We start from the raw sequence: 14806 nt of genomic DNA, 5'->3' as shown, positions 1-14806 counted from the left end.
GAACCAGTGTGAAATCTAGAGGAAACGGAGTTACTCTGCATTTACAATTATGTAACTGGGCAAAATCAAGGCTCATTATGGTGTCTTTAGGGTCCTCACACAGTTAGCAAGTGGGAAAGGTTCCTCTTATCTTCTGATAGGTCATCAAGACAAAATGACTCCAACAGGTGGTACATAGGGATCCTCACACTTACCTCCTTTGCCTTGTTCCTTGGATGTAAATCGGCTCATATGAAAAAGAAGTCAACTTCCACTAAAATGGCAGAACATTAATGCACTCATTTCGCTGACTTGCTAAACATCTTCCAGATGTGTCCACAGGACAAAGTCACAAGATCAAGACAAAGATGAACTGTAGGAACAGGCAAAGGAGGAGGCCACCAGGGGTGGCAGATTAGGAGGGGCTAGCAGAGCAGACGTGGCCCTTTTGACAACTTTGTCGATGTCAGAGCCCTGGGAATTCTGGCAGGTTGCTGCTTTCGGGGGAAGGGTTTAGGTCAGTGACACGGCTGCTGCTTCTGAGAGACGGAGGGGGGGAACTTTCTCTCAGCAGCAACAGTTGTCTTCTCCATCCCTCCCAACCCTCTGGTGTCAGCAGAGTCATACAACTCAATTCTCCAGGACTCTTTCCTCAGATCACTGATCCAATCCTCTCTTCCTCCTGATCCTCAGGCAATTATTACCATGGCAGAAACAGCTTGGCCCTGATTACTTTCCAGCCCCTCAATCTTTAGACAACAGATGGCTCTGGAAGAACTGATGGGTGAAGAATTTTCACGCGCCTTAACAACTGCCTGAATTATGCAGCATTGTCATTAGGACTGGACGGGTGATTTAGATCTGAATATGTGAACCACTTCATCATCCAACGGTCTAAACTGACACTTGGAACTTGGCAACTCCAGGAACAGGGATGTTTGTTGAGATAATGTCAAGTCTTAGTTGTAAAAAACATTACATTTTTAAAAAGCTTATATCCATGGCTGAGAAGTTCCCAAGAATAACCTTCAGGTGTGAATTTCCCTGCAGTCTGGCTAAATACAATGGAAAACTAAAAAAGGTGCAGTTGGGGCACTCTGTATTTGTTTATTAGCATTTGAAGAACTATAAACCATAACTGACCTATCTGTGGACATTTATGTGTTTGCAGGCAAAGTTATAGGTGCAATGGTAAAACAGGGAAAATGCAACCGTGAAACAAAGAAAATAAAACACAAGCTGCTGGAAAGACAAGGATAAATGGAATGGTTAAAAAAAAAAAATGTGGTAACAGGGAAGAATACAACAAAGCTCAAAATTACCACAGGGTGAACATGCTTAAGAAACATCATCCCCAGTCAAGTACTTACAAGTAATAGGAGTAGGAATATGCATTTCTTCTAAAAATCGACAGCCAGTCAGATGAACAAAATGTCCAAAAGGAGAAAAAAATAAAAACATATAATTAGATTTATATGAAATCTAGAAATTTTTTCAATTAAAAAAAGTACTTGTGCTGCCTCTTGTACTGATCTACTAGCCTCCTACACTATTTTCAGGAGCTATATGTCCGTGAGGAATGGATACTGAACTGGAGACATGAAACACATGTTTCTACTTCTGCTACTGACCTGCATCACCATGAATAAATTCTCTCACTAATTTCTTCCTTAACTTTGCCATGTCAGTAACACAGGTAATGTGACTTACCTTTGCCTGTAAAGTGCTTTGAGATTTTTGGAATGAAAAGAAATATGTAAGATCTATTAATATAAATAACAATGAATAGGAAAGTGAGAATTTAAGAACACCACAATTTTGGAATATTGAGACAATGAGAAAATTGTGTAATGATAAATCAAGCTTCATCAAACTCTAAAATGCAAATAGTTCATTAATAATTCAAGCATCACAACATATTTATAGATGATCACTGGGGGTATGCATTAGCTTTCTGCGTCACTGTGATTAAGCATTTTCTATTACAGTTTTTCAACAATACACTTCAGAAATTTTTGATATATTTTTGAGGAGCACCACAATATGAGCCTTGGAAACCAGTTATAACTGAAGAGGTGATGTCTTCCTTTTTATAACTGGAAAAGGCCTTCTCTAAAAAGGCTGTTTCACAACAGATCTAGCACACGTTATTACAGATTAACAGCAAGGCACAAGGGATCCTTAAAAGCAGCAGCCATGGTCAAGACAGGGAAAAACAATGAAACACAAACTTATCATATTGCACAACTTTAAAATCCCATCCTTGAAGGCACTATAAGTGCTAGAAGTATAAATGCAGGGTTTAAATGTGCGCTTTTGTGGTTGCTCTGAACACAACTTTCATAAGCACACATGGAAACCAGACTCAGCGCAGTTCTCTCTGCGCACAATCGCTGCCTTTGCTATGCACACGCTGGGTGAAGGACAGCGACTCACCGGCCTTCAAGAGGATTACTCTGAAATTACATGTTTTGCCTGGTGGTGGCCCTTGCTATAAACCTGAAATTTTGGTCGGCTTTCTCATCTATGCCACACTATTTGAATGACACTGATTCCAAAGTACGCCTGAATGTATTTTTAACATGATGCTATTATCTCCTGAAACCCAGGAATTCTACATGCCATAGCAATGCATCAGCTAATGTGCAGTGATTGACACTGAGCTTTACTGGGGAAATTGCAAGTTCCTCTGAACCTCTAAACAAAGGGAAAAATCACCAGGGTGTGGAAAATGAGAGCCCACACAGCTGAACCCCCTACATCCCCAAAATGTTTCCATTAAACCAACCCCTCTGATAGGCCAGTGCCAGGTTTCACACAGCCCTATCAACTGTAATTATTCTGTTAAACATCTTACTGTACTTTCTGCTTTTCTCATGTCTTGGGCAGCAGACATATGTGATCACATGGGACTCTTAGTTCTCATTAAAAAGCTGTGTATCCCTCAAGGCTGCAGAAGAAAGCTCAGAAAGATTTATTCCATAAGGATAGAAAATAAAGACGGACAAACAAAGGCAGGATTATATTTTGGAATAGGACAGTCCATTTTGGCCCAAATTCTCCCAAAATATGCAACCTAAAATAAGGACTTCCTAAGGAATATTTCAAACCTAACTGTCAAAATTGGTCAGAGTTACGGACCACTAAAAACATGACCAGATCCTAGAAAGTATCACACGATCTGAAAACCCTGCCTGTTGTCCACCTTAAATATGGACACAGAAGGGACATGGGTCACTGAATGTGCAAATATCCCTTTGTTAATTCTATCCTATAGCTTGTGTATCTCCTGCTCAAGAGGCTTTTCAGTTTTATTTAATTAGTTTAAGGTAACAACATAAATCCTAATCCAGAACAAGGAGCTGAATTTTCATTGAAGGAACTAATCCTAGACCCTACATAGCCCCAAATCTCTTTTTTTGCTACCAACAGCAGTTTAAAGAACTTATTTACAGTGCACCCATGACAGGCTGTCTGATCCTATTTATTCAGTCTTATGCTTAAAGGGGTCAGTAGAGGCTTTGTCCGCTCAAACGCATAAGCCTGAAAAGTGTCACGTTCTTCACTCCAGGGAAATGCAAGTCACAATTACACCGGAGTGAAAACTGTCCAGATGAAATCAGAACTGACCAAAATCTAATCCTTTTGGGGGGGCAAAGTCAAAGGGTATTTGCTCCAGAAAAGAAGTTTACAAACGTCTTGTTTTTTCTTGTTTCAGCTTGTTTTTACTAACTGGTCCTGAATTCCCTATTACACACAAATATTTTACTAATATTAAGGACAAACAAACAAGCTCCTTAGAAAATTAGCAATGTTTTGATACAATAAAAATGAGGTATTTCAGGGTATGTATCTTAATGTAAGAAAGAGGTACTGCCTTATGTGGACAAATGCACCCATGTGGGCACTGATTACCTCCTGTAAATTAACAGGCTATATTATGTTGCAGCACATTGTGTACCCATATACATATGATACTAGAGCCGCAAACATGTAACTCATCTAGCTAGTAGGTTCCCAAAACCAAGAAAAAAAATGTTGTTAACGGATTTGATTTTAGATATTGTAAGACAGTCATATGTAAAACAGAAATTTATATATACACACAATTTTTACATCGATATACACATACAGAACCTTTCACAGGGTTTAGGCAAGACCAGGGTTCAACTAAAACCTTCAGATAACAAACATAAAGTCAAACCCAAATTTTCCACTGCATAAACATTCTGGCTGGCTTAATTTAGCTTCACATATCTGATTAAACCCTATAAAACATTGGCAGCCCCCAGAAATTTGCAAGTTGCTACAGTTTTTGCAATATGGTCTATTGAAACTGTAAGTAACTGGGCAACACTTGCTCATGCCTAGCATATGAAAGGTTCAAAAAAGTATGATCTGGTGTGTTTCACAGAAACAAAAGCAGTTTCTGATGATCTGCCTAGTCTTAATCTAAAACCAGTGTTTAGCTTCTCCCAGCATTTCCGTCTCTTCTAATCTCTCTCCTTCCTTTGCTCGTCGTGCTGGTTAACAAAATGCTTCATTCAGGAACTCCACTACTGTGCCTATTATCAATGAACTATGATGCTCTGGACCATGAACAAATGTCACTGTGATATTTTCCAGCTCCATTTGAAGAAAATGCCTCAAGTTTAATTAAATTATTTTTCTGCATTGTTGCCTTTCAAGTCTACACTGAGGCATTAGCCTTAGAGAATTGAAAAGGGGAACTGTTTTTAAAGCAAGGTTAATGCAAAAACTGAATGCAAGAGCTTAAGCTCCTAATGTTACTGTCTGTAAAACAGAAAGATAACTTTGTTGTTAAACTGTTCTCTCACACAAGTGTGAGCTTCAGCTCTGCTCTTCCAGAAGTTCAATCTGTGGTCCAAAGTGGCCTTTCCTTTTATAAAAGCTGGTCCCAATCTGCATTAATTTACAAATGAAACGAGCCTGACAGGCTTCAGTTCATCTTCAGGGAACACTTGTCCATATGCAGCTTCAAGCCTCAACTGGACATGACTGGTGGTGCCCGCTCAAGGGAGAGCCAGGACCAGTGCAAGCAGCAGGTTTGTCAGTGATGCTGGAGGCGTGCTGCACAGACCTAGAGAGAGCAAGCCTCCAAAAACTCCTTCTGCGCTGTTATAGCTTCTAAATGGCAAAAGGTTTTAAAGTTGATGAACCAGTTTATTTCTTATAATAGTGTGTATTTCAGTGAATAACCTTGCAAATGACAGCAAACGGGCAGAGACATACAGACTGCAGTGATTTTGCCTGTTTGCACTGGGAGGGGGGGGCACAGAGGAAAACGTAATTTTCCAACTCTAGGAAGACAAAAGGGTGAATTTGTATTTCTAATACTCCCACTCACCTCTTTTTCTAAATTTAATTTTGAAGATAAAGCAAACTTCTGTCCACGGGACATCACACCCGAATTGACTAAATATTGCTGCTTTTGGGACGGGGCTAGTTCCACAGAAGATGTGCACTGCTCTAGGGGGCCAGCTCAGGTCAGCATTAGCTTGGGAATTTTTATATCAAACAAATGGGTCCTCAGTCTCCAGCTTCTAGAACTTGCTCTGCATTACAAGTATTTCCGAGTCTGGGTTTGTCTGTGTTCCTCTGTCTATGAGATATCAATTTATATTGCAGCAGTCATGACAGCTGGGACCTCAGAACCATCAAATGTTGTTAAAAGCTGGATCTTGATAGATCTCCTCATCATTTACTTACCTGAGTTAAAAATACATCAGACAAAAAAATTTAAGCTAAAATCCATTGATTTTATATACCTGCTAACTAAAGAGTAATACAGACTCTAACTTTCCTCCTGACCTCTAACAAAATTTTGTTATAATATGCAGAAAATACGTAGAGTCCATTTAAAAACAAAGGTAAAAAAAAAAAAAGACAATCAGAATAAACCATAAATTTTCACTTTTTTTGGAAAGATTCCTACATATTGATAAGTTGGCCTTTTGCTGTTTTTTCAGTTTCCAGTGGAAAACAAAAGATTAAACAAAGATGTTGAATCACTGGTATGTATCAAGACATCTCTATATCAATGCATTCATCAGAATGAGAACAATGAAGATTTCTTCCATAGTATTTGGAGAAAAAAAATTATTTGCCCATAATTCTACCTCTGAGAAATTTCTTGTTTTCAAATTTATACAAAAAATAGATTGGCAGCAATCAGAGTGTTTAACAGCTAGAGTCTCACATTTACATTTCAAAAGATGTAGTAGACTGTTTGGGAATATAAGTTTGATGTGAAATCTGAAAATAGGAAAAAATGGCCTTTGGTGAACAAAGTAGTGATACATTCTACTACACATGTAACTAACTGAAAACAAACTGAAAATACTAATTATGAAGCTATGTGGAAATTCTGACTTATGGCATGCAGATAGGGGGTCAGCATTGCTTGTGAAAATCCTGAAAATTAACCTGCAGTCTACTGCAACAAAGATTTGACTTCTGGATTTCCTTTTTGATCAGAATCTATCGTAGACATGTCTCATACAGGAACAATCATCATGCATTTTACTGTCTTCTTTCATTGCCACTGAAGTATTTGTAAGTGTACATACAATGAAAAATTGTCTAATCATCCAAGTTCCTCCCATTTTGTACTTTTAACTCCATATTTGAGAAAATACAGAGATTACAAATACTATATCCTTAATATTTGAACTATATTGTCTCATAACACTATGCTTACCTCTCTGCCTTAGCTGTTGGCAGTCTATACCACAGGAAAACTGTCCTCAAATAAGGAATTCCTGGTCATCATAATAAAGTCACTGTTTGTTTTCTGCCCAGCAATACACATGATTTATAATAACAATAATACATTATGGGACAGAAATGCTATCAACTTTTAATAACTTGTGAAATACACCAGGATGTTCAGATGTGGCATTGCTCTGATAGCTTTCCTTATAAGTTTCATCTTTCAAGCTGAAAATAAAAGTTTTTCTTAAAGCGCTTTTAGGAAGGTAACAGGGATGTATGAGGGCTGTGCATTAAAAGCAAACCAGAAGCCCAGCTAAATTTTTGCTGAAACCCTTTTTCTGTTTTTCACTGGAGGCATCTGATTTTTTTCTGCTTATGAACTGAAAAGCTCCAAGGGGACTGGAATCAGCAACATCTATACTGTTTGGGTTTAACACTGAACAAAAGTGCAGTACATGTGACTACAAATCACATACACATTTGTCCAGAAAATATAGAATTTTTACAAACAACAGAAATTGGATTAAAGATCTAGATTGCCCTCACCTTCAGATAATCCAACAGGAATTCACAGTAGTCAGTACATATGTGATCAGTTCTGCAGAACTACCATCATTTGGAAAGGTTACTCAAAGGACATCTAGTCCAACCTCCTGCTTAAGCCAGTTTCACTTGCAGCAAGTCCCTCAGGGCCTTGTCCAAGTCAAGTTTTTAATTTCTCTAAGGACAGAGATTCTCCACCTCTAAATTATCTTGGTAACACTTCTCTGGACTAGCTTTAATCTATCAGTGCCTTGTACTGAGGATCCCCAAACTGGACACAGTATGCCCAGAGCAATCTCACCAAAGGCAAACAGAAGGGAATAACCACTTGTCTCTACCTGCTGGCTACACACTAGCCACACCACCCCGGACGCAGCTGAACACCTTTGTTGCAAGAGCACAATGCTGACTTGTGTGTGACTTGTCCATCAAGACCTCCAAACCTGCAAACCTCCCTGTACTGTTGCATGGGGTTACCCCATCCCAGATGCAGGACTCTGCCTTTGCCAAACTTCAGGAGGTCTCCGTCAGCCCATTTCTCCAGCCTCTCAAGGTCCTTCTGAACAGCAGCCCTGCACTCCAGCATCTGAAGCACAGAGCTGTTCCATTTGCCTATTTGCTGTGGATTAAGATAGAGGAGACCATATCTAGATTTAACTGATGCTCTTATTTCTGGGAAATGTGTGACTGTTTGTCACAGAGGTAAGCGATCTCACAGGAACAAAGCTTTGCTTGGAAAAGCTGCACTCCCTGCAACAGACCAAGTCAAACCATCAAAGCTCTCACGTGTAATATTACCTGAACCCTAGAGTAGGGACTGCCAGGCTACCTAGATCCTGTTTCATTCAGAATCAAATTACTGTTGAAAACTAGGGTTCACTTCAGAAATGTGACTGGTAAAAATATATAAAAAAAATACATCCTTTTCTCAAGAAAACTTCTCGATTGCATGGTTTTCTGAATCAGTATATTACACTGTAAATATCGAGCTCTTAAAATAGTAGAAACTATAATAGGCTTCTTCAAATTGTAAGTGCAAATGGTCCAAAAAAATCACACAAAATGAACTGTTTGAACACATTTCATTACGATACATGATTTTCCCAAGTTTCATTCCCCTGTAAACTAAAGCTAAGTCAGAAAGATTCTAACCCTCAGCAAGATGTAATATTCCAGCAGAACACTGGTTGCAAAGAAATTGCTGTGTGAAAATACGTCTCATCAAGACTCACTTGGGAACCAGACCCCTGATCACATTATTTTAAGACATTATTTTTCTTGACTGTTAAGAAAGAATTCTTGTCTTCTATTAGACAACTGCTGTGCTACCTGCACAGGCTCACATGCCCATTTCCATTACCTCATTATTGCTTGGTCCTTCTTCTTGAGCTATCCCTTCTCATTAATTATCAATTAATTATCATTAACTCTTTGCAATAACAACTATTCTTTTGTTGCTCATATAGTATCTGCTAGAACAGGCACCTCTTCTGGGAGTACAACTTCTTAGTGGCAGCATTATACAAATAGATATAACCTGCTGCCCTCTGTAACACAAATAGAATGTTTTATCTCTACCAAATTTATTCTTCTTTTTGAAATAGTAACACTATAGCCAGAAGGTCCAAGATGGAAGCAAAGCAGAAACTTACCTTCTCTTGATGGTAAGCATTGCTCCCAAGAGGATGATAACAAACATCAGAAGACCAGCTATAACTCCGGCCATTTTCACCGTGCTGTCTACTTGTTTTTCTGGTTCCACTGCATTGGAATTCTGGGTGGAAGCTCCTTAAAAGATGGAGGAAGATGAAGGAGGAAATAAAAAGAGAATTTGTAGAAAAATCATGCAATGATCCACTTTAAAATAATCATTTGAAAGCTTAACAACATACTTGCAATCAAATTGCAACAGACAAATGTCCATTTAACCAAATCTGCCTTTAATAAGGGCCAATGGCAGATAATTCAGAACAGTAATAGGATGTAAAATCCCAGTGTAATGCAACTGACTAATATTTTACCATACTATACTGTAATAGGGAATTTAGTCTTCTGAAGCACTCGGCATACATCCAGAAGTAGGAGAATTAACAGCAGTTACAGTTTTCATCTCAAATACCTTAAGTGGAGGTGCACTCCCTACTCATTGAAATAATGAATGTGAAAGTTTGCAGTACCATATCCCATAATACTACTTGCAGAAACTTTTTTTCTCCTAAAAGCAGAGCACATTTTTATTTCTTACTGAACTGGAGGCCTTGCTTTTGGAAACATACAGTTACAATTATGCATGTAACAAGCATTAATCCAAAGCACAGAGCACCCTCCATGTTATCTAATGTATTCCATGCAAGAGTTCTTCTGCAGCCCAGGCAAAACAACATAATTTCTATTTGAAATTTTTGGGTTTTTAAGAGAAAAGCCTACACACCTAAAAATAAAACGTATTTAGGAACATTATTTGTACAGCATTTCTTCTTTTACTTTTTTACATAGAGCTCTGTCCAGCTCTGGGGCCCCCAGTATAAGGACACCAACCTGCTCGAGCGGGGCCAGAGGAGGCCATGGAGATGCTGGGGGGGCTGGAGCAGCTCCCCTGGGAGGCCGGGCTGAGAGAGTTGGGGGGGTTCAGCCTGGAGAAGAGAAGGCTCCGGGGAGCCCTTCGAGCGGCCTCCCAGGGCTTAAAGGGGGGACAGGAGAGGTGGGGAGGGACTCTGGGTCAATGGGGGGTAGGGATAGGATGAGGGGAAATGTTTTTAAACTGCCAGAGGGCAGATTTAGATGAGATGTAAGGCAGAAATTCTTCCCTGTGAAGGTGGTGAGGCGCTGGCCCAGGGTGCCCAGAGCAGCTTTGTCTGACCCCTCCCTGGAAGGGTTCAAGGCCAGGTTGGACGGGGCTGGGAGCCCCCTGGGCTGGGGGAAGGGGGCCCTGCCCGGGGCAGGGGGTGGGACTGGGGGGGCTTTAAGGTCCCTGCCAACCCAAACCAATCTATGATTCTATGATGATTCCTTGTCAGGATCTAACTTTAATGGTCTTTTGCACTTGCAGTTAAGTGAGGATTTTGCAGAATGGTACCTGCTCCCCTGTTGCTGGGACTATTTGTATGGTGCTTATTATATACCTTAGCTCTGCTAACTTCACTACTTGCTGCACAGAATTTTTCCAGATATATTTTAAACCACTGAGCTTGATTTAGAAAGCCCCACAAGATCTGAGTTGTGGCTACTCTAAAGACTAAATAAGCCTATCTTTATTATATTCTTAATATACTTTACTACTCCTAAAACTATCACCATTGCATTTGATGAAGTTAAATTAATTCATGTTACATGAGATCACAAACTTATCTTGGGCTGTTCAAGTCAGCCAAGTCTTCCTCTACAGCTTAAACACAGTAGGAAAAAGGAATCAAAGGTGAAAACAGAGTCCTCTCATCAGAAGACTGCAATGTTTTGCTCTTTTAACAACTGTTTCTGACCTTCAGGAAAAGAAGAATCACTGCTGTTCATGAAGTCAATTGCTTGGGAGACAATATTCAGTCAAGTCCATATGTTGGTGAGACAGTAGAAAGCTTCACTGCCTTACTGTTTTGCCCGTTTGCTACATGTTAAACTGCATATGCTTTAAAAGATCTCTGTCTGCAAGGATGAGTCCGAACGGTTACCATGATCAAAACATATAAGTGAGTTTCGGGCTTTCTGATATGTTCTGAATAGGGCCTTAGCTTATGGACTTCCAGGGATGAGGATCTGATCTTGAATAAAGTGTTACATTCTCCTCTCATCATAATTTGAAGACTACATATAGAACAATGACACAATAAATGTACAACAAGAAAATTCACCACATGCAGTGATAAAATTACGATTTCACTTTTCCTACAGCTAAGCTGTTAATCTATTTTGTCACAGAAAAACACAATATTTACCAAGCAAAAATGCTGGCTGTTTGAAACACACATGTAATTTTCAGCTTTTTGTCCCTGACAATTCTACTGCTCTGCTGCATCCATCAATTTTCCTATTCAGTTAAGAGTTCACTGGTAACTTCTGTGCTCGTATGTCTGAAATGCATTAATGGGACTCCTGAGCGTGAAAATAAAATAACGTATCAGTTGTGTATTACCATCTTTATTTGACAACATCTCTTACAATCTTGGAGCAAATCTGACCAAGAGGTGAGCTATATACCATCATACAGGCAATCCCGACACTATCACACAACAAAGTAAATGATAAAGGTACAATTTTTCCCTGAAAATGACTACAACTCTATTTGTTTGAAGTGAAACTCAGAACTACTCCAAATTATCCTTCACTTGAGTTTTAGTTACTCCTATGACCCTAAATAATAGGTGTGGGAGAATGGTTTTCTACCACAAACAGCACAATCAGACCCCTCTCATTTTTGTATGATCTGAATACCCTCATGAATTGTGAGTCACGTCAAAACAAAATAAGGATGTGCTGTCAACAACATCCTCTAATCCCCTGGATTGGTTTGACTTTGCCAGGCTGTTGCTTGTTACTACAGGCAATGTGTGGTCAGTGATATTTTTATTCGATATTTCTCATCCTACTGTAGACTATTGCAGTTCTAGAAAGAGAATAAAGGCTTATTATCCATCCTGACACCTACACACTGTGGTGACTGATTCACTTGAATCTTCTATGTAACTCTTTCTATCTATCTTGGCAAAGGCCAACAATTCCTTTAGGCTACTAGTCCAACCATTTGTATGTTGTCTCCACTAATAGTGCCTAGGAATTGATAATATGACAGTATCAGTAAATTCCTGGGTCTTGGATTCTTAAAGCTTTGCAATGAAACATTACAGCAAAAGTCCCTTGTTTTTCTGACATTCTTGTGTATTTTCCTTGTAGATGCTTAAATCTACTATAGCTGCTTACACTCCCACCTGCACTACCACCAGCTGTAGGTAAGGAGAACATTTCTGTTGTGGCAGAAGGAGGTCTGTGAGCTGTTACTGTACTTGCAGAAGATGACTTCTGCCGCTCCTAAGAGTAACACTTTTTTTAGAATTCAGTTTTGCTTCTCTCCTTTACCAGCATGCAGGCAGATCTTAAATCCTCTTGAGCACAAAAGCCCCTAAAAACTCTTCAGATGGCCATTTCATACAAATGTCTTTAAATACACTTGGAAAGCTCTGCACTACCGTACTTGAGGGGCCACCCCTTTCTTTCTGAAAAACAATGTTTATATACTGTTTACACTAAAAAGGAAAGAAAATAAATGATAACCATATTTTCTAGTGGCTACTTCCACCACATTTCCTGGAATAAATTGCTCCTCGTAACTGAAGCTGGATACTGGAATAATAGAGTATAGAACAGGTCACCATTGTTATTACTGTGTGTATTTCAGTGGGACCCCGAGCCCTGACTAAGGCCAGGACCCCATTACACTGTACTAACATGAAGCAGGACAATTTTCTGCCCTAAGCTTACTTTCTTAATAAGCAAGGCAAATGATAGAGGACAGTGCCAGAGAAGTGAAGACTGTAGGTCCCTTGACTCCCTATCTGTGTATTATCTGCTAGACAGGGCTACTACTGTCAGAGATACACATTCATGTACTGTTCAAAATGCACTTTCCCAGAAGCTGGACCAGTGGCATGAATCTGACTTTCATAGGCATCAGCATTTACCCAGCACTCCGTGTTACATTTGTAACTATTTCATAACCTTTCTCACCAATGTAAATGATTTCGCTTTTTCAATGTCTTTCAAGATCCCCAGAGATCCAGCATCTTGCAGTGAAACAAAACACATTACAGGCAGCACATTCACAGGACATACTGGTCTGGTGATTCTGCAGAGGTGCAAAGAGAGTAGAGCAGGGCCAAATGGGTTCCTTCCCAGAGTTGTCTGCCTCATCAGCCCATGAAAAGTCAGGTTTGTGGATCATCAATCACTGATGGGGTTTTTTTGTAACATACTCACAGGCACACAAGGTCTAATCTGGCTATCCTGCTGTGGATTCATAGATACCTAAATCCCAGACTAGCTCAGTAAGGTGCAGCTACTGGAAGCATAGTTTCATATTGTGCCAGCTCCTTGTGGCTTTCAGTGTTTTAAATTCCTCCTTGCTTCAGATCATGGTTAAAACTGGCCCTGCATGGCTGATAACTTAAGGACAAGAATTTTGAAATCCCAACTTAATTTCAATATATAGGGCTGCCATTTGTACTCCAGAGTTAAATCTTTTAGCAGATTTCTTGAGCTGAAAGTGTTTCTGTCCACAAGGAAGAGATGACACGTTTAGCTACTTTGAGCTGGGAGATGGTTTGCAAGTGATTCCAACAGCCTAAACTCAATTTTTTGCCAGTCATAACTAAAGCAGAAAATCTTCTCAAAACACTAAGAAAGTGAAAAATCATCCACTTATTACCAGGTGTTCATATGTAGCGCTATGCACTCCTAGAGTGATATCCATATGTACTGTAAATCCTGTTAATGCTCACGCAAGGTAAGTAATAGATTATGTTATTTACTTTATAGATCTGGAAGGATTAAGGATATGCCTTTGGCATCACAGGCACCCAGCAGCAGAGCTGGGGACTGACATTTCTGAACTGACACCCGGTGGCAATTCCATCAGACCACGCAACCTCTCACAGATGGGGGACAGAGGGAGAAACAGCAATGGCAGCTAAGTGAAAGATACCATGGCAATCCTTCACCCAGCAATTTATGCACAGATATATTATTTGAAGACAATAAGCCACCAGATATAAAGTGACCTTCTCTGTGGAGGTGGCACAATGAAGAACATCCAGGAAAGAATGATTATTGAGTACATGTAACTAAGCAGGACTGATAATACAAGTTTCTTCTATAAAACCTATTTCACAAACTGTAATTTGAAATGTTCTTTATTTAAAGCAGCAATTACAATACTGCATTAAAAAAATGTAACTGACAGGAAAAAGAATTCAAAAGAGCCATAGGCAGGAGGAGAAGATGGATATTTATGTGACATTTTCAACTGGGGAGGCATAAAGAGGAAAGTCCTGCGATGGAAGTGGTACCACAATCATCAGTAGCTGTGTCACTGCCCAGGGGAGAGAAGCATCTGATACCACAACAGGAGGAAAAGAGAAAGCAACGAAAATGGCTCTAAAGACAGCTGGGTCAAACACCTGGGGTCAAGGAAAAGGCACTGCAAGTGTAAATGAAGGAGGGACAAAATGAGAAAAGCAGCAGAAGAAATGGGCAGTTCAGCCACGGCCAGATGACAGGAAAGACCCAGAGAGGGGACAAGTCAATCTGGCAAAGACTACGTTTGGTTTCAAATTTTTAACACCTAAGAATATAAGTTCTTTAGATAGAAAGTGACTCTTGAAACAAAAACCAATCAGGAAAATTACTTCAAAGCATTATTTAACCCAGAAAAATTAATGAAAAATAATGGGTTCAAAGTCATTATGAGTTAAAATATGCTGCTCAATCAGAGTAATTTCTTTGCAGCACATAATGGCCAGGCAGCATGCTGAATGTAAAATTTCCTAATAGACCTAGAGGCTTA

At 39.6% G+C, this 14806-nt stretch overlaps 1 protein-coding gene across 8 annotated transcripts in view; it reads right to left on the bottom strand.

Annotated features, from left to right (window-relative positions):
- PTPRT (protein tyrosine phosphatase receptor type T) overlaps positions 1-14806 on the bottom strand; it is a 467676-nt gene that overhangs the window by 70010 nt on the left and 382860 nt on the right. For 6 of the 8 annotated variants that reach the window (XM_033003561.2, XM_042800879.1, XM_042800881.1 and 3 more), the window contains exons 14-15: positions 8910-9045; positions 1350-1379 (exon numbers count right to left, since the gene is read on the bottom strand). In XM_033003561.2, coding sequence (XP_032859452.1) covers positions 1350-1379; positions 8910-9045 — 166 coding nt within the window. The remainder of the gene's footprint in view (positions 1-1349; positions 1380-8909; positions 9046-14806) is intronic. The other 2 variants (XM_042800880.1, XM_042800883.1) reach the window with 1 other exon arrangement.

Source organism: Tyto alba, unplaced genomic scaffold (assembly GCF_018691265.1).
Source record: "Tyto alba isolate M040663 unplaced genomic scaffold, T.alba_DEE_v4.0 Super-Scaffold_33, whole genome shotgun sequence".
Taxonomy (NCBI): Eukaryota; Metazoa; Chordata; class Aves; order Strigiformes; family Tytonidae; genus Tyto; species Tyto alba.
This window is presented reverse-complemented; position numbering and strand designations above follow the sequence as displayed.